The sequence below is a fragment of the Trematomus bernacchii genome, unplaced genomic scaffold (assembly GCF_902827165.1).
Source record: "Trematomus bernacchii unplaced genomic scaffold, fTreBer1.1, whole genome shotgun sequence".
In the NCBI taxonomy this organism is placed as follows: Eukaryota; Metazoa; Chordata; class Actinopteri; order Perciformes; family Nototheniidae; genus Trematomus; species Trematomus bernacchii.
Window position 1 is genome coordinate 762,773 of NW_022987574.1, and position 24,579 is coordinate 787,351.

The 24,579-nt window shown below is 40.2% G+C and overlaps 1 protein-coding gene across 1 annotated transcript in view; it reads left to right on the forward strand.

The window, feature by feature from the left end:
- Positions 1-24,579, forward strand: part of kcnh2b (potassium voltage-gated channel, subfamily H (eag-related), member 2b) — a 232,811-nt gene that overhangs the window by 113,435 nt on the left and 94,797 nt on the right. Inside the window, 4 exon segments of the mRNA XM_034126727.1 lie at positions 10,226-10,381; positions 11,007-11,220; positions 11,745-12,061; positions 12,147-12,349. Coding sequence (XP_033982618.1) covers positions 10,226-10,381; positions 11,007-11,220; positions 11,745-12,061; positions 12,147-12,349 — 890 coding nt within the window.

Sequence of the window (24,579 nt, forward strand, 5' to 3'; positions counted from 1 at the left end):
CTAGATTTACATATACATTTAAGCCATACACTGTGCAGATGTATTTCAACTGTTTGCTCGATTAAATGCAAAGGCCTCCGACCGTGTTTGCCAACTGCCCATTGTGTTCGCTTACTTTTATCACGGACCATGTCCACCCGCAGAATTTTCCATTCAAAGAAGCTCTTCTCCTCTATTCAAATGACCTCAACTGACCTCGTGTTTGGCAGAGTTCCCACCACTCTCCAACACACACGCGTTCTCCTCCTTGTGTATACAGCATGTCTGACTGATCAGGATTTTACTGTGTGGTTGGTGCTGCTCAGGATTCATGTTTTTGCCGGTGAACTCTGTTACCTTGTTATCTGTGAATGTTCTGTGTTGGATAACACCTCAAACTGTGAGATGTTTTGGTCAAACTCAGAAAGTCTTCTTTATCTCTATCTGACTCTGAGATTCATCCTGGAGAATTTTTACTGTGCATACCTGTCCGACTCAAGTGTGCATTCCTGTCTGTCTTTAAACAGTCAGTGCAGGAATGTCCGGCATACAGGGACAGGGAGTCTTCATCATATTAAATAACTACGGTTTTGGACAGGAAATTAAACTTCTCTGGTCAACTCTTGTTCTTTTTCCTCTTGCTATCACTCTTCAAACCACTGTCAACATAGTCCCACATAAAAAAACTAAAAGACCATGGAGGTCATTGTTTGTTTGACCCTCCATATAAGAAGAGATATGAATTAACAACACAAATAATATGTTTAATCTGTCTTGAGAGTGGTGTGGTGAGGACAGGCCATGGATATGATACAAATAGGCCTTTCTTAGGAGTCAATTCCATAACAGTGTGTATTTAAATGTTCACATTCCTGTTTAAATGATTACCTGATGGTGTTGCAAAAAATCAGCCACGAATATTCCAAGCATTAAAAGAAGGGAATCTGGGAGAATGTGCACTTAATGTATGAAATATGTTGAAATGTTATATATTTTCCGTAAAAGTATGCCTCCTAAAGCCCTTTATCACAGATTATTCCCATTAATGTTGTCTGTGACATTTATCTCCTGGGTATGGTGACATGTATGATGTATAATCTTCCTAATATGAAGGGTGTGGGTCTGTCCTTGATTGTGCATCTTTGCAGATCTGTGCCAACTTGGCCAGTTGTAAGCCATTAAGCATTGACATCTGTTATATTAGGCATATTTAAACACTTTCTTGGCACTATAAGTTCATTTTGAAAGTACTTGCTTCCCGAGAAGTCATTAAAAAGTCAAGAGAGTCAATGTCATGTAATTTATTAGGGTGTGAATATTCAAATTAACAGCTATTTCTTAACTTAAAAATGAATGTAGTAATCAGGGGGATTTCAGGGAAAATATTGAATAGTATATGCGGTGAATATGCTGTGCTTCTTTAATGCTCACATGTTTTATTATGCAAACACTTTACATACAGAACATGCAACCTCCCTGCTGCTAACACAATACAACATCTCAAAGAATAAAGACAATGGCAGGCAGCCCTTGTGAAATAAGTAGTTCTCACTTGCAGGGCCTCTTTAATTGGAGAGCTTCTCCCAGAGAATACATCGAGTATCTGTCTGCTAATGAGCCCTTCCTGATATAGTTCATACTTGCCTAACTGATAGAGGTGTATTGAGCTTTAACTTACCCAGTGTATTCACTAAATTCTGTCCAAAGGCATTGATATAATATGCAAATTGGCAGTTTGAAATATCTCATTGGCATATCACTCCACAAATCCTGTATGTGAGAGACGGTGTTTTCCATGATGTTAATACTAAGAAGACAATACAATAAGACAACCCCATGCAGACCCTATGATTTAAGAAATGTCATTCTTAAATGATGAATGTCTTGGAAGCAAGTAAAGTGCATTAAAAAACATTATTAAATATTGTATTCTTATCTCACTCTCTAAACAAGTCACCTGCTTTTTGATCAACTTGATGGAAGTAGAACTGAACATTGGGGTTATTTCCCTTCCGCAGGATGACCAATGCATATCGATGTCTCCTGACCTCTTTCCTAGCTTGTAGAGCCGATGCTTTGAAAGCCTCCTGACATGTAATCTGCCGGACCCTGCTTACACACGTGTAATGTGTTTGCCATAAGTGTGTGAGTATCAGGTTGTGTTTTTCACTTAATGCGAATGATGGTCTTTTGTGCCTGTGCTCCAACACTGACAGGTCATCTGTTAATAGCAGTGTGTGTGACGTGAGCAGAGTGGGTTAAACCGACATCCAGCCCACTCTGCTGTGTGTGTTCGACACCGCGGCTCCAACAGTGTCACTGGTAGAGACATTTAGACATCTTGGTGGTTGATCCTTCACGCCTGGCTTATTATACTGTCACATGAAGTAAAGGAACCTGAAGGCACAGCCCACCCTGTGCTGTATCAGATATTCTCGTGGTTTAAAACATGTGCGTATCTTTTGTGTTTGTTTCTGCTTCATGCTGTTTCTTTTAGAAACACAAAAGATATTTAGATATTTTTTGTACACATCGTCCTTCTGTGAGTGACTCTTAACTCAGCCTCATATGATTTTACATTCTTCAGCAGGAAACACACACATAGTATAAAGACAGACAGTCGTGGTAAAACATTTTCTTCTATGAACAAATCATTAAAACATAAGTAAGGCTTACAATAAATGATTATGTTAACTATAAAAATAATGAATTATTGATGATATCATGAGTTTAAAATTATAAAATGATACTTGTCAGTTGGACTAACTCTGTAGTGGAGATTTTGTTTCTAAATTCAGACATTATTTAACCATGTGTTTGAACATTTCTTGCAATATGTTGGACGACAAATAGACCTATATTGATATCTGTGATAAAGGACAACATATTTTATGTTTTTGTATAATGGTTTTGCAAAATCGGTCCTATTGGTCGTAGTGCATCTCTTAAAGGCCATTTTTCACATTGTTTATAGGAGTGTCTTTGTGTCACTCCTGACCACTTGTCTCCCTGCGTCTGATGCCAGGTTGGCCTGTTCTGTAATTGGTCCTCGGAAAGGAATTTATATTCATTGGGTTTTCTGTGGAGTATACTCAGTTCTGCCATAGAAAGTGATCTGTAGCTGGATCATGACAGGTCCGTTTTCGTGTCCACTTTATCAATATTTCTGTGAGCAAGACGCCACATTGGAAAAGGATACATTTTTGGAAGCAGTTCCAATTGCAATTCATTGGTTGACAAATGATCATTGTTGCCTGATGTACAGTTTGATGATGTTTTTTTTATTTTCAAATGTTCAAGTTCTAAGTGGAGTTAGGTTGCTGCTCTGAACTTTTTGACCGCCTTCTTTCCCCTCACTCCTCCTCTCTCTGGTTACTATGGGTGTGTCGATCAAGCGCGAGTGCTAATGAAAGGCCTCAATCTGTGATCAATGAACTTCCTTCCATTACTTCATTCTCTCATTTCCCAATCCTGTCAATAGAGAAGGGTGTGGAGGAAGAGACTGGAGGCTGATGAAGAGAGTGCTGTTGATAGGAAACAAGCTTTTCTGATGAACTTTGCACTCATAGTATGGAGTAGAGAAAGGGATGGGTTCCATCAAGAGCGATAATTATATAACATTATTTTTCCTGTATGAAATAAATATTTGTTATTGATCTTGTTGTAGAACAAATAGAAGATGATGTACTGTCACTGAGTTTCCTAGAAACAAATACAATACATACAATTTATTGCATTACCAAACTAGTAAGATATTGCTTTCAACAGCCGCAGCTCTACTTATCAGATTGCAGTTGGCTATTGAAAAACCATCTTCAATTCCTGCTTCCTCTTTCATTTTGATGTTTTCAGTCCAATGAACACTACGCTATCTTGGATTTTTTTGAAATGGCAGGAAATTAGACTGCACTAGGTAAAGATTATCCTCACTAATACTTTATTGAATTTCTTAAAGTAACCTTTATTTTGAAATAGTTCATGTCTTTACCAATTCAGGCATCCACCTTAAGATTTGTGAATAAACTCCGGGGCTCCATTCAGGAGCACAACTCATTCTTTATCCGGGGCAGGTGCCCTCTGGGACAGACAGCTGCTTTAATGGATCCCCTCTGTCAGACTGGAGCTCTGTCACTCCTCAGCCACCCCGCTCCCTCAGCTTTACGGCATCAATCATGGACAACAGCTCCACCGCCGTTAATTTCTTATTTCCTACCAACAGAGGGCGGACAAACAAACAAAGTGACTCAATGTATCAGAAACATACACCACATTTCCTACAAAGCATGGACAGTACAGACGCAAACTAAGATGTAAGAACAGACTCGCACACCAGAACAACTTATTACAATCCAGCTACCACCGTGTCACATAAACACACAGCTCAACAGTTGGGAGTTTGTCTCTATTGAAGTATTGTCTGGAGTAATTTGTTCTTCCACGATTATCGCCACGTGGCATCTCTGTGTTTGTATGTGTGTGGTTTCAATGTTGAAAAATTGAGTAATATTACATCACTTATCAGCAGACAGCCGGTAGCCAAGATCAGAGGGACAGGGGGTTGCAACACCAATGTTAACTGTCTGTATGACATTCACACACCCAGGCGGATGCCAAGTGCACACAAGCACACACACTCCAATTTATTTTTCCATTCTGTCATCCAACTCCCTGCCGAGCCGCTCAGGATAACACACCGGTACGAGGCCTAGAGCTGAGGTGTAGGGCCACATACATTCCTTTTGCAGGAAATACTTACAGCAGTGTGTTTGGAGCTGCGTGTAGCATATAACCTCATAAGAATAACAAGGAAAAAATAGTTGTGCCATGCCACCTAGTGGTTAACTAGGACTAGTTCTTAATGCTGTACATGGAACATAAAGATTTAATAATAATTCTGTAGACGCAATACGTCCAGAACAACCTTAGTAACCTTATACCTTACAACCTTATATTGTATTTAATTTACCACTTTTAACCTGTTCTACTGTAATGTACTTGTTAAGTGGGCGTTACAATTATAATTTATTACCTCAAGTGTAGCTACAACAATTTAAATAATGAGGTGAATCCTGTAAATATAATCCATTAACCTCCACTTTCATTGTGTATTCCTTGTGCTTGCACAGTGATTAATATAAAGGTAATTAAGGAAGCTGGTGCATTCTGGTTCAGATCCATTTCATGTGCGGCGTGCACACAGTAATAGATCATCCTACCTTTCTGCCCTCGAACAGTCGACCTCAGAAAGTGATCAAGGTAACAGGAAATGACTCGGGGTGCTGCAGGGACTCCCTCTCAGGATGAGACGGGGTCAGGTCGATCAGGCCTCGTTCTGACTTATGAAACAAAAGTAAATACCCTTAATGTCCAAAGGGAAATTCCCTTTTTCTAATGCTCACTTCCAGCAAGTCAGAGGTCATAGAGTACACAAAAGAGCATCATTCACACTGCTTAATAATCAATCTTTTGCTCTCCACACAGACTTTTAACCTGAATACAACCAAAACCCGCTGAAACAAGATTGGTCGTGCTAAAATATGCAGCTGATACCAAGAATCCTGTCCGTGTCCTGTTGCCTACAGATTCTTCAGTCATGTGCAGATTGATTGGTCGAGGTCCTGTGATGCCTATCCAGTGCCATTCTTATTTAATTCCACTTTCTTTATTGTATTTTCCTTCTGATGAATGACACTTTCAGGCAATTACGCAAGGGCTTTGTCAGCTTGACTTGAGTGTTTTGGATTTAAGCAGCGTTTCCCTGGCTCTGAATATAACCAGGAACACATCGAGCTTGTCCAGTTGGCCTCCAGCCAGTCGGCTTGTAGAATATTTAAAGCCGTCTCAGTGGATATGAAGATCTGCACTTTTTTTTCCCGCCAAAAAGTGATGGAGCGGAGGAGAATGTGTCCGTGAATGAGAATCTCCTCCTCTTCCATTCAACTGTCACTTTGTCACCGTGTGTGTGTATGTGTGAGTGATACAGAACAGAGCGGCTGAGTAAAATCTCACATCCTCATCCTCATACATCTCACAGACACATGCCCCCCCCCCCCCCCTTTCAATTGTTATTAATGGACAGTATCCATGAACTTGTGATTTTCAGATGTGAAATCCCGGTCCTGATGGAAACACAGATACGTACTGTACTAGCACTCACATAGAATAAACACACCCATTCTCATTGTGCGTGAGTAGCAACAGCTGTGGGTTATGTAAGTGACACTCTTTGACAAAAACGTACAGTATTAAAAGCTGGACTATATTTTGTGCTCTGGAAAGCTGGCATGTTCCCATTTTCTTATGAGATGGTGATGATCAGCTTCACGAATTCACTCATATAGACATTCAAAACATTTTTTTTTCTGTAGCCTGTGATGTACAAGTGTGCAGAGAGCGCTGTTGTCCAGCAGGGGGAGTGGATGCACAGCTGCACAGGGAAGCCCCCATGCTCCAGATGGTATTGATAAAGTGTTTTGGGGGCTTATGCTGAAATGGTGTCACCCTTTCAAACCTTTTGAAAACAGTCCTTATTTATTATTTAAAGTAAATGGGAAACCAAGAAGTCTATAGTGCTGAATTGACATGTATGTAACGCAGTTGGCATTGACTGTCACTCACCAGGTGCAGTGCCTGAACAAAATAGTGTGTTGCTTAATGTCAAGATCTTTGTATATTTATGTTTACAGTGCGACTTTGATTTCGTATAAGTGCACATGCTGTATACGCAACTCTTCTACTTGTTCATTTAAACATTTCTACATTGGATTCACTCAATTTCTGAGGAAGTAGAAAGAGAAAAAAACTTCAAGAATCAACAGAACTACATTGATACGAACAACAATAGACATTATTTTATAAATAAGCATGTATTATGATTTAACAAATATTTAAGAAAATCTAAAACAGCATATTTTGGCTGTAGTAGTATGTTTGCAGAAAGTCATTCATAAAATAATATATCATTTTTATAAATACTGAATCTTTTATAATTAAAATACAGTAGGTAACTCTGATATGCTAGATATTTGTATTTAATTCTAAACCAAGGGACTCTTAGACTCTTAGTGAGGATTTTGCTGGTTTATCAATCTCTAATCTCTTTCTCCTTAATCCACTTGCTCTGAGATTATGCTTCTAATTTCTAATCCAGCAGCACATTGCAGGATGCTCTGTGGCAGTGAAGGCAGTTTCAGGAAGGCGTTATATGGTGTTTTACATCAGGTTAATCAAGCCTCTGTTTACTGCTCTCTAATCCTCTCATCTCCTGCTCAGCTGGAAGAAAGATGTTCCTGAAGAGCCCATCCTTCCCACCTTCCCTTTACAGTACGCTGGTTTCTCTCCGTTATAATCACACCGAGTAGATAGTCTAATCATGTCTTTACGAAATGCAATGCAACTAAAAATCAATTAATTTTTTTCTCTATTTCTTTGTTTTTCTTATGGATTCTTTTTCAATTCCCCTTTTTCACTTCTCTTTCCATCCTTTGTTTGCTCTTTCCCCTCTTTTTCCGTTATGTATATTATTCTTCAGTTTAACAGCCATTCCACCTTTTTGTCCCATCTTTTTTAGCCTTCATCTATTTCTGCATTGCATTCATTTCACATGTCCTTTCTTGCTTGCTTGCTAGATGCCTAATTTCAGTTATATAACGTCAGTCATACTGTAGATTGTAAAGAGCCTCAGCAAATCCACATGGCTGATTGGGTGCTATACCTGTTGTGTAACTCAGTTGTTTTTTAATCCCTGAATCTAAAATACTTGAATCCTTCCTGGTAGACAATATGAAGTTGAGAATTACATAGTTTATTATAGTCAGATACATTTTTTGCTAAAGTGATAGCAGTCTTTTTTTGCCAATGTCTTTTTTGAATGTCCAATAATCTAGCCTGACAACTGATACACGTTCTCAGTTTCTCACTCATTTACAAAAGCAATAGCATCTACAATAGACAGAGCTATTGTTTTGGTGCAAACCCTTTTGTTCCAAGCTTTCTAAAAAAAAAAGAGAAAAAAGGTTTGGCATTCTGTTTTCCCCTCTAGCTGCATACTGTGTTGTATAATCAATGGACCTTACATGGTCCGACATGAGCAGTCTGCACTCTGTGCTTTTTTGGATGTGTTTTAGTGCATTGTGATAATCTCCCCAAGCTCCATAAAGAGCAGACCCTGAATCAGATTATCAGCTACTACAAGCTAAATTGGAAAATATCCAAGCGGAGCATTCTGTTGAAATATTGTTTGAACTGTAAACCTCTGAGATCAATCATTTTCTGATGCTCTCGGAGGGAAAGAAGTAGGATGGTCAACAACATCAACATCTTTCATGCGCTTAAAATATGTGTGTGCATGGATGAATGATTATTGGACAACAGATCAGAGAAGTGGAACACGACCACGAGTGACCTCAGTGTTCTAGACTTCTTAGAACTGACAATAATAACGTTGTTTTATAATTTATTGGACTTTAAAAATGAACTGTAGTTAAATCCTCTTGTGTTGACATTTAATCCTGGATTGTAGTGTGTGTGTGTGTGTGTGTGTGTGTGTGTGTGTGTGTGTGTGTGTGTGTGTGTGTGTGTGTGTGTGTGTGTGTGTGTGTGTGTGTGTGTGTGTGTGTGTGTGTGTGTGTGTGTGTGTGTGTGTGTGTGTGTGTGTGTGTGTGTGTGTGTGAAACTCACATCTGCCATCCACAAAACACAGCACTGTGTCTTTACAGGAACACTCACAGCTTGCTGCTTTTACAGTTTGGGAGGCTGCTGAGTAAATAAACAGCGGCTGCTTCTGGGAATGACTCCCTGTAATAACTCCAAAGTGTTTCTGAGGTGTTGTCTTCCATGTTCTGTACAACAGTTCCAAGAACGTGATGCACCTAGCAAAAGAGGATCAAAAATAAAAGCTCTCTAGACGGAGGACTAGTGTTGTAAGATTACTGTTAATGTGACAGTCATTAGAATCAGGGCAGGAATCCATTAATCCAATTACATTTGTTTGACAATATGAGATATTTTAGTTTAATTATTTTTGCTGTTTTTCCCCGAAACATGTCCACTATTGATAAAAACATCTCCTTAAGAAAACCTGCTCTGCCTAATTTTATTAAATGCTTAATGTTATGTTTTTGCATTCTTCTTCAAGGTACTTTTTAACGCTGTCATTCTCTGTTGTTCTAACAACATCTTGTCATACAAACCTAAAGACTAAAACATTTTAAAATGGTGACGCATGTCTGTACTTTATAAGGCTGTAGAGCTGTTTAAAGCAGCTTTACTTATGACTACCTACTGTACACATGTGCACATACACACATTCAAACACATATACTCTGCTAGATATGGCCAGATGGTGTAATCCCTTAGTATTCCCTGTGTTTCACATTTTTCCCCCTCCTGTGTTGGGATTATGCTGTTGTCCAATCGGATTTCGGCCCACTCTCCTGTGATGATGTGAGATGAATGATAGGCGGGAGGGTGATCGAGGCAGTCGTGCAGTATACACACTGCATGTTGGCTTGTACAACATTACATTTTGGATATAGACGCTCCTTATTGCAAAAACTGCCGTTTCATTTTTTATGTTGTAACTGACCACCACTGCCCAGGTAAGAGATAGGACCAATCACAGCCAGGTGCTGAAGAATGTGAGAGGATATTTGAACATATTTTTTTATTATTCGTCATTCCTCCTGCTTTAAAATTTAAAAAACTACTTTTCACTCGTGCATTTTTCCGGATGTTATAAATATGCTTCACGATTATCTATATGACCTTTGTCATTAGCTGCATTGATTTTGTGATTGATTCACTGTTCTAAATTAAGATGTTACTGCCGTGTGTGTGTGTGTGTGTGTGTGTGTGTGTGTGTGTGTGTGTGTGTGTGTGTGTGTGTGTGTGTGTGTGTGTGTGTGTGTGTGTGTGTGTGTGTGTGTGTGTGTGTGTGTGTGTGTGTGTGTGTGTGTGTGTGTGTGTGTGTGTGTGTGTGTCAGCTTATTTTGACTGCCTTTCTAGAATACAAAATGGTTGTTTTAATTGTCATTTGAACAACAATTCAATGTATGTTTTGTGTGTGAATGAGCATTCTGTTGCTATCTACACTTACACTGTTACCTAAAATCACTTTCCCAGGGTCTGACATTTTAATCCCAATTCTGAAACCATATACTCTTTTGGCAGTGTCAGAGGTTCTGGATAAAATGCCACCAAATACAATCAGTCTGATTGAGCTTTCTCTTCCTCTCTTCCCACGCAGGTCAGTGCTTCCTGTGTATGGTGGACGTGGTGCCAGTGAAGAACGAAGATGGCGTGGTGATCATGTTCATTCTCAACTTTGAGGGCATGACTGATGAAATACAACTGGCCCGCAAACAGGAACTAAACCACCGCCTGCCCACCTGGCTTGTCACCGGTAACTACTGACTCGGCTCATTCACTTGTTGTTGTTTTCTTGTTTTATGCTAAACAGCTTGGACAATTGTTGTTAGAAAGTGTTCCTTATGCCTTAGCAATGTTCATGTTTTTCCTCATTGTTCTACAGTATATCCCTGTTTTTCATCATTCACTGTTAGTACTGTATATCTGAACATTTTTTCATTTATTTCATTAAAAAAAGCTCAGTGAGAAACAAAGAGAAGTGGTACAAAAGAGTAGAGCAGGTTGCCTTTTTGCTGACACAACAACATTTTAAACAGTGCTTAAAACCATTCAAGCACCGTCTGTCCATTTACTTTCCCTTTTCAATAACTAAAGTGGTCTTAGTATGATCAACCAGTGAAAAGTGACAACCGTCACTCCAATTCACCCGGATCATCCGTTGATGTCTTTTTTCATGATAAGTAATTCTATTCCTGTAAATCCTGGGTATTTTTTTGGAGAAGGTTTGATGCACTTAATATTGTTGAGGGATAACTCTTGGGGAAAACAGCTGAAGTAGTCCAGTTCAACGTTTCCCTACTCCATATCCCCCTTCGTGGCACAGTGTAACAATCCACCTGATACACAGGCAACTCATCTTCCCTCCTCTTCTCCTGCAGGACGTCCACGAGGCTTCAAGCTGCGTCTCCCCAATCTGCGCTCCTTGTCCAACAGTAAAGTGTCTTTGGACGTCTCAGAGGAGGCTAAAATCCCCACCGCTACACCCCTGCCGGTACCTTCAGACAACCACAGTCACGAGTCCTTAGGCCTGGGGGAGTACCTTCCTCTTCCTCGTTTGCCACTCAACCACCAGGATCATATCAGTGGAAGCAGGTAGGCCCTATGAAAGACATGCGTGAGACCTACATGTAGAGGTGGGTTAGCAGCACCTTAATCCAAATACTGATTATGAATCCTAGGGTTTATGCACAGGAATTTGAGCTTGGTACTTATTTATACTTGAATTCTTACCTTAAAATGTACTGCAATCCTCATGTCTGGTACATTTTTGTCTGGCTTTAGTGTGGATTTTTTTTAACAAGATACTTTTAACTTATTTAGATTTTAAGTGTCCTTAAAATGAACCCTCCAAAATGCACTTTTGTTGTGAATATAATGGGGAAGAAAATCCTATCAATTAGAATACAGCACAAATTAGAAGAAATAAAAAAAAAAATGGTCCCAATACATTAAAATGAGGCCTAACATATCTTAAAGTGAGAGGTCTGGGGACCTTTTGTAAATACTTCCATGACAGTTCTTCCCAGGCCAAAATGTGCTTAATTCTTTATCGTTATTTAGCCACCTTCCTTTAAAGCCAGAGGTTAATACGCATTATGTCCTTTTTTGTTTCCTAGGTCAGCTCTACAGAGTTGGCCAGAAGACCGTCAGGAGGACCAGCACACTTTACTGGGCCCTGACCCTCCTATACGCCCTCATCCAGCTCCCCAAAGACACCTGGGTCCCGTCGCCCAGTCGTCCCCCTGCGTAGCGCCCCACCACCGCCTCAGCTTAAACCAGGACGCCTCAGGCTCCAATTGTTCTCTAAGTCACAGCCGCTCGCGGGAGAGCTTTCACAGCATGCGTCGAGCGTCCTCCGTAGACGAGATCGAGGCCATGAGGCCGGACTGGGACAGAAAGAACCGCCACACCAGTTTCCGGCCAGGCAGCACTGGTGAGGAAGAGCAGCTGGAGAAACACACAGCCTTTTGTATTGTATCCCCTTCAATTTTTACATTACTATCCGTGTGTGTTTGCAGGTGCAGTAAACAGTAAGGCGAACATCTTGAACTCCACGTCGGACTCGGACCTCATGCGTTACCGCGCCATTTCCAAAATCCCGCACATCACCCTCAACTTTGTGGATTTCAAAGCTGACCCTCTCATCGCCCTGCCCTCCGGGGAGATGGACATCATAGCTCCCTGCAAACGAACGCACCACGTCACAGAGAAAGTCACACAGGTAGGACACAGTTTGTGTGTGGAGTACAACGCAGGGTGAAAGGTTGTGATTGAGTAATTTGTGACGATGTTGGCCTGAACCAATCTAGTCCATAGCTAACTTTAAGCTCAGTGGAAATGTACTGAATAGCCTTCGACTTGTGTTTAGCTGCTCTTGGACATTAGCTAATGCACTTAGCGACTGCCAGCTACTTCCACTCACTTTAATCTGACACATCCTCCTGGGGAGATAAGGCTTTGTAGCACCAGCTCAAGCAAATGATAATGAGATTGATTGAGCTCTGATGAGATGGTGATGCATGGTGGTGTGGCGATATTTCAATTACTGGTAATTGACTTCAGAGTAACATTTCATTGCCTTAGTCTCTCTTTTCCAATTCCACTTTTCCTCTCTCTCACAGGCTGTAAACACTAAATGCTTTCTTTAGATGTTCTGTCAGAAGTTGTGTCTCACTCCTGATTACAGTATCAGTGTGGACGTCCTATAGCTTTCTTATAGCTTACTGCATTTGGCTTCAATTAAATAGAATATACGTTTCTACATCTGCTCAAAAAATTATTTACCAAAGTTATTCAGTTGAGGAGACACAGAAGAGGAGACCATATCTGACTTCTGGAGGAAAGAAAGTCTAATTCTAACTTTTACCATGGTGATTGTTCATTAAGCACACACAAACAAGGTGGTTTATATGAAAGTCTCTATTTTTCTCAAATCTATAGTTATAGATATTGACATATATGACATATAATCTTAGAAGTGAGTGACACGCTCATTCACTTTCTGTCTTTTTTTAGAATTGACTTTCTTAAGACTTCCTGTCCGTCAGTTCATGCATTTGCGTTCACAGCAGAAATAACTTTTAGCATCTCATCAAACTGCTTCCTGTATATCAGTTAAATCAAATAAACATCTGTTAAATCCGTTTTTTAGAAAGCCAATACCTCCTGGGGGATTCTGTTGACTGTGATGAACATAGCAAAACATGTGCCATAAGCTTCTTAGAAAATATGACATCACACATGTCAGAAAGGGTTTCGAGATTGTTACAGGATGTTTTTAAACACCTCTCTCCTTTCGACTAGTTTGTCTGATTTATATTTGGAATTGCAGTGGAAGGGAATTGTTCTTCACTCAAATAGTATATCCTGCACAATATGAGCTTTCATATTCTGTGAGACATTGTGCTCTCTTTTATCTCCAGATGGGAACTTAGGGAGAGAATAATCCAAAGTTGATCATGTAACACATAAACCTAGTGTATGTTAGGTGCAGCTGGCAGGGTCAGAACATAACCCTTAGTGTATGTTAGTGTGTATGTGTGTGTATGTGTGTGTATGCATGTGCATTAGGCCATGATACATCCTGTAGTTACATTGTAGTGCAGATGGAGGAATCAGCACCAGCTGTGTCTCCAAATGCTTTGGTCTGCTATTTATAGAAGACGGAAGAAAACACAAATCAAGCTGCATTTTCTCTGAAAACCATTTAACATAAAAGAGCTCTTTTGCAATGTTATGTTAGGGATTTTTCAAGTTTCTAATTAGAAAACTCACATCAGGTACTCTGTGAAACTGTGAGAAGTCATGAACATCTCTGCAGAAAGGTGTTTTGATTTTAGACCCGTAAGTCCCTTTAAGTTGTGCTTCCACCTGCCTTTTCAACTTCCTGTGGAGTCAAAGATTCGGCTGGTTTTCAGTCTGGCTGATTTCAGTGTTCACTTTGTTTTCAACTAAAAACAATTATAATCAGTTTAATCTTCAACTGAGCTGTGTAGCTCAACTAAAACCCTTCTTAAACTGTGATACACATGATGAATACCTGAGAACAACTGTTGTAGTGGAGATGATGCTATTGTAAGAGCACCTGCATTACCACCTCTCACCTGTAGATGGCAGCACTACAACAGGTAGTGTGGTGACAGGCCTCCGCAATCCCAGTGGAGCAGAGAAGAAGATGCTGAAAGGCAAACAAAGCTGAATAATTGAAGTGCTCCATAAAACATCTGACACCCTGTACCAGAACACATTTTCCCTCTCATTTGGAGTTGATGAGAGTAGGCAAAGAAAGAGGAATGGCTTCCTCAGTGTTTGGAGAGCATGAAGTGTGGAGAAAAACTGGTGTCATGCCTCACTGCACATTTGGATGCACACATACACACTTTAATGACACTTAGATTCTACGAGGATGTCCTATAGGGGACACTTGGTTAGCAAGAATACACTCCACACACTCGCTCGTCACAGCTCTCATCCAATATTCCTGACACAGCCCCGTATGGCATTCCCACAGACATGGACTATAGGAACCCACACACACACACACGGTAGGGTAAACCTACTCGCAAGCGTCTCACACTCTCTTACATTCATACACTGCCTCTCCACACAAGCAGCATGTCTCATCCAACTACACAGTCGGATCCCATGGAGCAATGGATGGAACACACCCCTTCAAGCAGCAAAGCGGTAGGAACCGTCTCCATTTCCTAATAATCTAACAAAAGAACTATACAGGAAGTTTGGGTTTTGGTGCATGTGTTGGTAAATAGTGAAGGCCAGTGTAGAAAGGGCTGCATTTGTTGATGCTGGCGTCAATTTGAGTGTTTATTGTAGAAGGATGTCAGGATAGTGTCTTTGATAAAGCATAGCATTACAAACTGTTCTTATTATTTATTCCTCACATATTCTATGGCAGATATTCATGCTTTATTTTATTTGAATGCTATTTAAATTAGGAAATTAGGAAGTCTCACTGCCAGGACTTGGTGTTGCTTTTTGGAACTCTACTGGCACAATTTATCTTTGAGTGCTGTGTGACGACACCGAGGTCCACTTCCAAATTAGAAGGAGAACATGAGCTCTAGTGAACTTAGTGAACTTTGACAAGATCCAGTCCTAATTAGGCAGAATATAGTGTAAAAAGTCCCAAAATGTTGGCTAATAATCTTCCAAGTGCTTTACTGAAATATATATATATAAATTGGGTCCAAAAATGAGTTGACAGTCTCAGGAGTTCAATGCTGGGCACCCTGGTGGAAATATTGTGAATGGATGTGGCAAAAAGTAGACTTAATTAAAAATGATTTATTTGGTTATTCTTTCTGTGCCAGTTCATACCTTTACTCCCCATGCTGAGGCACATGAACTAAAACGTGTTTCCTAACACACACCAACATAAAAAATACAAAATAAGTTTAAATGTCAGATATATTTGATAAAAAACTATATCACCATTTGGAACCGCAGCTACTCTGAGCTTTATGTACTGTAATGAACCACTTGTCAAAAAACACTTTCCATTACCAACTTACATTACATTAAATATAATGTAGGTTGTGTATATTTCTTTAATGAGCTGGCTTTATCGGAATGAGAGTAGGAGCTCTCTGTGGAGAAGATGTGACTTCCCTGTATGTATGTGTTTGTATTTAAATATACATCAGTGAGCGGAGGGAGCAGTAGAGAGTAGAGGTCGACCAATATGTGTTTTCAATGGCAGGTAATGTATATTGATGCTGCTGTTTTTTTGATTTTCTTTTGTGAATCTGATCAAATGCAACAATGTAATGACAAAACAAATGTACAAAAAACATTGCTTGACTCAAAGGAGCATGTATTTGTCTCCGTTTCATTAATTAGATCTGCACTTTGTCTACTGTGCCTCATTGTAATAAATAAAATAACTGACCACAGCAATCAGTTGGCAGCAATCAGACCAATGTTTATTTGATCTATATCTTCTGTATAAATGTGTATGTAGGCTTTTGGGGTGGTTGTTTGTCCTTCACACTCTCTATAGTACAAGAGCATGGACTGAGACAGCCCAAGTCCTTGTGATGTCTGCAAATGTTAAGTGGTTAAGAGATTATTTTTGACGTGCAGACATGCAATTTTGTTCCTGTTTTATTTTATTGTTTTTTATCATCAATGGCCTTTCTTTTAGTACCACTTTAAGCTTGATTATTCTCTTTAAAGGGGTTTAACACAATATTTTCTAACTTGAGCATCTGAAAAATTGGACAACATCTATGAACAGACAATTCCTAATAGTTAGTGATCTTAATAGAACTGACACAGAAACATTTAAAGCACATGGTTATGACAGTACCTGTCCCTTACGTCCCAATGTTGTCCATGTGCCAATTCGGTCTAAAGATTTTTGTAAGTGTGTACATACGTGTTGCTGTGGTGGGGATCAACTATTTCAGTAAAGTGTTGACCACTTCAAACTTTATGGCGGCCCCTTCAGTTGAGTTCTGATCCATCAGTGAGTGGAAGGTGAGTGCTGTGAAAACTAGCGCAATCTTCAGTAAAACTTTAATTATTTATCGGGGGAAAACAGACGTAAAACCATGTTTTGTGGGAAGATGAAAAGTATTAAAGAGACTTTGATTAAAGGTAATTGACCCTGCATGCCCCTGCTTAATTCTTGTTTGTTGAAGCACAATATATCAAAGCCGCTCACGATGCAGCCCTTGTTATTCCATTAATTGAATTCCCTACTAGTCAAAGTCTGATGATACATATTTGCATAGGGTCATGAGTATGCATGAGCTCTCTAAATAGTGTATGCCGTGAATGATTCAAAAGCAAGTATTTTTAGCAGTGCCACATGTTTTGTGCTGAGAAAGCCCCAAAGGGGATGAACTCTAATGTGCAACTGTGGTTGTCTTTGTGAGGGATGCACCTCTGGCTAAGTCCCACAAGGCTGTGTTTGTAAATAGGACACTAATGAGTGGAGAAGAGGCGTTTTATGAACTCCAAAAAGAAAGGCGCTTTTCAGTCAACCTGGAGGACAGTATTAACCAGCCCTGCCTGTCTGTTGCTGCCTGTGGATGGTGTTATACACATCTGTGTTAGTTGTTAGCATGATTGATCTTACTTCTGTCCCTGCTCCCAAACACATCTAATTTTGATATGTGGAGACAACAGTTAAAAGAGCAGAATACTTTTGCAACAATATCTGACAGGCATAAGTGCAAGTTGCCACAGTAGATCGCACAGTAAAAAAAAGAGTTTACTATAATGGATTCTAAAACATCTAGGCCTGTTCTTGTCCACATGTATTATGCACTTGATCCATCATAGAGACATTACTTATGTGTCAAGAAGGCAAAATACATTTGATTTAATTTGGCTCTTTGCAGTTAAAGTCTGCAGCCACACTCCATAGATCAGGTAGCCGATTTCCTGCTTAAGGCGTATCTTTGCAAAGCTTCTTTTTACATTATAATTGCCATATTCCCTCTTAATTTAGGGGATTTGTGTTATTGTGGAGCAGTTTTCAGTGTGATGATACAGTTCTGTTTTGGTGAGAGTGCTGCAGTGACGCTGCTTGGCTCTGTCAGTTAAATGGTCTGGAATGGAGTACAGTCTGGGAGCATGTGACGCACTCAACCTGCAGGACTGTAATTTAGCCGCCCGCTCAGTCGCTCTGCCTCAATACCTCAAGTTGATGGAGTGTTTTCTTCATTTAAGTGCAATGACCCACAAGAAAGGGAAGCATGTTGTCAGTGTCTCCAAGCACCATGTTTTTACTAAAATGTCCTCTTCAGCCCTATTCAAATGAATCCACAGGGTGTGTTATGTAATTATATAGATAAGTAATAGTGATAATGATCCTACCCAGTTCAGCCTTGTTTTGTGTATTTTTCCCCAGTGAACAAGTTATTATTTCACTTTACCTAGAGACCATTTTAAAACCCATGGGATGCACTGAGCTTTATTTTTGCTTTGCTTGATCTTAGAGTGTTACAATTCTTTCACACCGAACGCACAAGTACCCATCATTTGCATAAGGTAGAACGTAGGGCAAGGTGTATTCCATTACTCATCCTTTAGATGATGAAGCCCGTAATAGGGAAATAAGAACAATGTCCCTTGATTTTAAGTGAGATGGAAAATACAACAAGATTAACAACTGATGCGAAATATTAGTTTTCATTAAGTTTGGATGATAAAAGTATGATACAACTAATACATCTAGGTACTGATCCATTTCGAAGACTTAGGCCTTCACCTGCTGTTAATACATAGCGTACAAAGTAGGGCTGCCCCCAATTAGTCTATTAGTCGAGACAACAAATTAGATGAAACTGTCTTTCTGTCTCTGCGTGTGCTTTGAGGCATCAGCCGGAAAACCACTCAAACTTTATTCAGAGCTGTGCCTGGTCATTAAGCTAATTTTGTCTGGCAGGAAATCCAAAGTGTGGGATATTTGTGTGTGTGTGTGTGTGTGTGTCTGATTGAACGCCTTTTACCACTGCTAGCAGGCTACCCCTATATGTTCAGTATGCACAATATATAGAGGGAGTAGCGAGGAATCCTAAACAGAGGAATAATAGAGAAGATAGGGAAAGGAAGGAGAGAAAAAGTACAGAGGGAAAGAAAAGGGGAGAAAATAAAACTATGCACAAGGGATGATAACAAAGAATGGAAGACAGGGAGGAAAATAAATAAACATGACAAAGAGATAAACAGAGGAGGAGGAGAGAGGACCACATCAAAGTAAAAGTTCAAAGAGCAACAGATGAAGGATGAGAGGGGGGTTCAAGACCAAACGGTCCACACCTTAACCCACTGAGTCTATTCCTCCCTTTATCTCTTATTGTATTGCCACATATTCTTATCTGTCACATATATCATCCCTATCTTCTTCCCTCTGTCATTTCCTTTTCTCCTCTTTTCTATGTTCTCTTTGCTCCTTTTTTGTCTTCTGTCCTCTTTTACTCTCTGTCTTTATGACCCATTTCCTCGGCCCAGTCCTCATTAATCACAGTGTTGTGGGCTCAGCCTGCCTTCCTCTCTGCCTGGCTGCTCTTCCTCATCATAGCAGGTAATTGCATCAGAGAGGGCTCAAGGTCCCAGCAATCAGCAACCATTGATTGGGCTGTCATTTAACCTGCTTGTGTATGACCCGGTTGCTTTTTAGACTTGGCCACCATCATTGCTTATGGAGTTGTGGATGTCTTTTAAGGAGAGCTGTCTACATTTACCAGAGCAGACGTCTGTCTGACATGGAAAAGTGCTTTAAGATTGAGTTATACAATACATGTTTGGGTGCATTTTGAAACGGCTGAGCATTTGTACATTATTTGCATCTGTAGATGAATTAAACAAAACTCCAAGTTAACAAAACTAAAATGTTCCCCGTTCAGTTTGCGATTTTAACTTTTTTATGAGGTTTATGTGAAGGGACAGAAGTAATGTTTCCAGTCCCAAGCTGTCAGTTTGACAATGTTTTAAAACAATATTTGGAGCAGGGGGTGTAATGGGTGTGTACAAATCAACATTGTTGATGGGTATGTGAATGGAAACACATACATTATATACATATGCCATTAATAACTGTGTAAAATATACCTGGCTGCTAAATCCTAAGAACTGTTACAGGATTTGAAAAAAAAGTTAAAAAAAAGTATTTTTTCTTTAGTTATATTTTTTTAATTATATTTGTATTATATCATAACTTAGTACTTTTTTTTAACATATGTAACATTAAGCTGTCTGTGGCTCTTTCCTGCTGTAACAATGCACATTTCCCCTCAGTGGGACTAATAAAGGGATTCTGATTCTGATTCTGACATCCAACCTGCTAACGCACATTTGACTGCATCACAAGTTATGCTTAACTTGTGAGCAACACAAACTTCTACAGAAGATGACCGTGTTGGAAATGAAAATGCAACGGTTGGAAGTTAACGTGGAAGTGAATGGACTAAGTTGGAATGACACCACTTTACCAGTGTTGCAAAAGAATGGACAAAGGCATGCTAACTCAAAGCTAGTTAGCAGCTACAAGGATTCCAAGGAACAGGAGGGCTGTGTACCGGGTAATAAATCTACAAGTGGTAGTCCTCCCTCAAACTCTCTGGGTGCAAGGCCGAAGAGTAAATCATTTCCATGGGATTTGGGAGGACGAACAACAGGCAGAGCCCAGCGCTCTGAAATCTGTGATGCGACCGGCTGGCGTGCATTGTTATCACCCAGGAAGAGCGCCTCTTCAACCCCTATTCATACTAGGAAACAGCCGTGGACAGCTGCTAAAGCGAGAACTACAAACAATCCTCCTAAACCACAGAGTGTGCCAATCCAGAACAGATACGATCCACTGACCCAGAACCGGAGATCTCTTTCTGATGACCTGGATAACCTGTCCTCTTCACACAGCAGGGTAAGGACCAATAGCTACTCCAAAAGTAAAAGGCTAAAGGGAAAGCTAACGACTGGGCCTGAAACTCTGATTGTGGGTGACTCTGCTGTAAGAGATGTAAAAAGTCTGTGTAGTAAGAACAACACCAAAGTACTCTGTTTTCCCAAGGATATGGTCTCTGACTTGGCTGAGAAGATCCTGTATATTGGGGCTGAACATCCGACTGTGAAGAATGTGGTACTGCACATTGGAACAAATGATGTTGTGAAACAAGAGTCAGAAGTGCTGAAAAAAGACTTTAAATGTTTGTTGGAAACTGTCAGCTCTCTAAATGCGGAGGTGTTCATCAGTGGCCCTCTACCGCCAGTCAGAAGAGGAGTGGAGAGATTCAGCAGATTGTTTGCACTGAACACCTGGCTTTCAACTGTCTGTACTGACCATTCTGTCAATTTTATTGACAACTTTAACTTTTTCTGGGACCGCAGACATCTTTTTAAAGCAAATGGAGTTTGCCTGAACAAGTCAGGAGTGAAATTGTTTATCTCTAACGTATTCAACTGCCTACGTCATCAATCTGTTCCCTCTGCCAAGGACAAGCAACAAGAGGAATCAAAACAAGAGAAAGACACAACACATCGCTCAGAAAACCTTGAAAATCTATCACTGCACCCGCCTGAGGAATGTCTTGATTATGGGAGACAAATGGAGGAGTCTCCACCGCCCTTCACCCCCCCTATCACCTCTGAGGATAATCTTCCTTCACCCCACAGCTCTCTCTACTCTCCGTTCACCCTCGCCCACCCTCCTGGAGATCGCTGAACACACGAAGGAGATACAGAGGGTTGGCACCAATTCCTTCCTGGAGTTCAAAGACCAAACTAAGGCGATACGCAGGGTTGGCAGCATGTCCTTTACCCCCGCCCCTCAACGACGCCCACCAAAATCACCGAAGCAGAGACGCGCACCATCTCCCCCGTCTCCATCACCGTGCCCACGTCAACCACCTCCCCTCCCTTCAAGAAAGCATCTGCAGTCTCCGAAGCCTGATAAGGATGTGTGTGTACAAAACGCAACAAACTCTTACTGATATGTGCTGGGTCCAGGCTCAAGGGCGTATGGCACTCTCAACTCTTTCCAGGACATGCCGGGGCCCTGCCTGCCTGTAGCTTTGCCGATATCTGTGTTGATAGGTAATAGATTAAGAGCGGTGAATCAGCTTACAAACAGGAAGTGCTCAAACGTTTGTGTGAGTTTATCAAATTTAGCAGTGATTCCATGTCAGCCACAGCTTGTCACAAAAAATCTTACTGATAGTGAATTTAACAAACTTAAACTAGCTTTATTAAATGTCAGGTCTTTGGCAGGAAAAACATTTTTAATCAATGATTTTATCACTGAGCACAATCTCGATTTTATGTTTTTAACGGAAACTTGGATTGAACAAAATAACAGTGCAGCTGTTCTTATCGAATCAACCCCTCCCAACTTTAGTTTTATGAGTCAGGAAAGAATGCATAAGAAAGGGGGTGGAGTTGCTATTTTGTACAATGATTCCATTTAATGCAGGTAGACATCTTATGGGAACTTTGCTTCTTTTGAATATGTGGCCCTTCAGCTGAAATGCTCCTCTCGAGCTCTGTTCCTAAATATCTATAGACCACCCAAATACTGTGCAAGCTTTTTTGATGACTTTACTGAACTGCTGTCTATAGTGTGTATTGACTTTGACCGTCTAGTCATTGTTGGTGATTTTAACATCCATGTTGACAACCCCCAGGACAGAGGGGCTAAAGAACTGTTTTGTGTTCTTGATAACTATGGACTGATTCAGCATGTGACGGAGCCCACGCACAATAAGGGGCACATTCTGGACTTCATTATCTCAAAGGGTCTGAATATCTCTAAGGTTGTGGTGACTGATGTTGCACTCTCTGATCATTCCTGTGTTTTCTTTGAGAGCTCTATTTCTGTTCACAAAAATGTTCAAAAAGAGGTAACCACAAAGCGATATTTAACTGAAAATACTAGGGAAATGTTTACTTCCACACTTGCCCCTGCTAACATCTCAGTAAATGAGCTAGTAGATCATTTTAATTCAAAAATTAAAAATGTTATAGATGCCATTGCTCCAACTAAGGTAAAGGAAGTGATTGGCAAGAAAATATCTCCATGGAGAAAGGCCATGACCGTGAAAACAGAAAAAAGAGAGTGTCGAAAAGCTGAACGTAGGTGGCGAAAAACAAATCTCCAGGTTCACTTTGAAATCTATAAAGAGAGACTTGGCCTTTATAATTTGGAATTGAAAAACACACGACAGTCTTTCTTCTCTGATATCATTGCCGAAAACAAAAACAACGCACGTGCCTTGTTTGCTACCGTCGACAGACTAACAAACCCCCCAGTGTTAGTAGCCTCTGAATTTCTATCCACCAGGGCATGCAATGATTTTGCCTCCTTCTTCACTGACAAAATTCAGAAAATCAGACAAGCAGTCAGTGCCTCTGCATCAGGTACAGCAAATGTGTTGTCCCTGTGTCCACCTAATATCAATTCAAACACCATGACACAATTCCATCAGATTAATGATAAAAACCTAGAGGACATTATTCAACTTCTGAAATCCTCCTTCTGCTGCCTTGATATTATTCCAACAGGATTTTTCAAAGATGTTTTTCGTTGCATGGCCTCAGATCTACTTCACATAGTAAACAAATCTCTTCACTCAAGTATTTTTCCACAGGCCCTGAAAACTGCAGTCATTAAACCGCTCTTAAAAAAGAATAATCTAGATGCTTCAGTAATGAACAATTACAGGCCCATATCAAACCTGCCATTTCTAGGTAAAATCATTGAAAAAGTTGTTTTTCAACAGTTGAGTAACTTCTTGCATTTAAATAACTGTTTCGATGTGTTCAAGTCAGGCTTTCGTCCAAACCACAGCACTGAGACTGCTCTTGTAAAGGTCTTCAATGACATCCACTTAAACACAGACAGTGGCAGAACTTCAATGTTAGTATTATTAGATCTCAGTGCTGCGTTTGACACTGTTGACCACAACATATTACTAGACCGACTAGAAAACTGGGTGGGACTTTCGGCAACAGTTCTAAATTGGTTTGAATCCTACTTAAAGGACAGAAAAAACTTTGTTTCTATAGGTAAATACACATCTGAGTTGACAAATATGACATGTGGGGTACCTCAAGGCTCCATCTTGGGGCCTCTTCTCTTTAACATCTACATGCTACCACTGGCTCAGATAATGAAAAACAACAAAATAAGTTACCATAGCTATGCGGATGACACACAAATTTACGTAACAATTTCACCAGGAGACTATGCTCCAATTCAAACATTGAGTAAGTGCATTGAACAAATCAATGACTGGATGTGTCAGAACTTTCTCCAATTAAACAAAGATAAAACTGAGGTAATGGTTTTTGGACCCAAGGCAGAACGTATAAAAGTTACCTCTGAGCTTCAGTCTGCAATGTTCAAAACAACAGATAAAGCCAGAAATCTAGGCGTAGTCATGGACTCTGACCTGAGTTTCAACAGTCACATTAAGACAGTTACTAGATCAGCCTACTATCACCTAAAGAATATATCTAGGATTAAAAGACTAATGTCACAGCAGGATTTGGAAAAACGTGTCCATGCTTTTATCTTCAGTAGACTGGACTACTGTAATGGTGTCTTTACAGGTCTCACTAAAAAATATATTAGAAAGCTGCAGCTGATTCAGAATGCGGCTGCTCGAGTCCTCACTAACACTAAGAAAGTGGATCACAACACTCCTGTTCTGAAGTCTTTACACTGGCTTCCTGTGTGTCAAATAATTGATTTAAAAATATTGCTGCTGGTTTATAAAGCATTGAATGGTTTACGCCCAAAATATATTTCTGACCTACTGCTAAATTATGAACCATCCAGAACTCTCAGGTCTTCAGGGACAGGTCAGCTTTCTGTCCCCAGAGTCAGAACTAAACATGGTAAAGCAGCGTTTAGTTATTATGCTCCAAATATCTGGAACAAACTCCCAGAAACCTGCAGGTCCGCTGCAACTCTTACTACTTTTA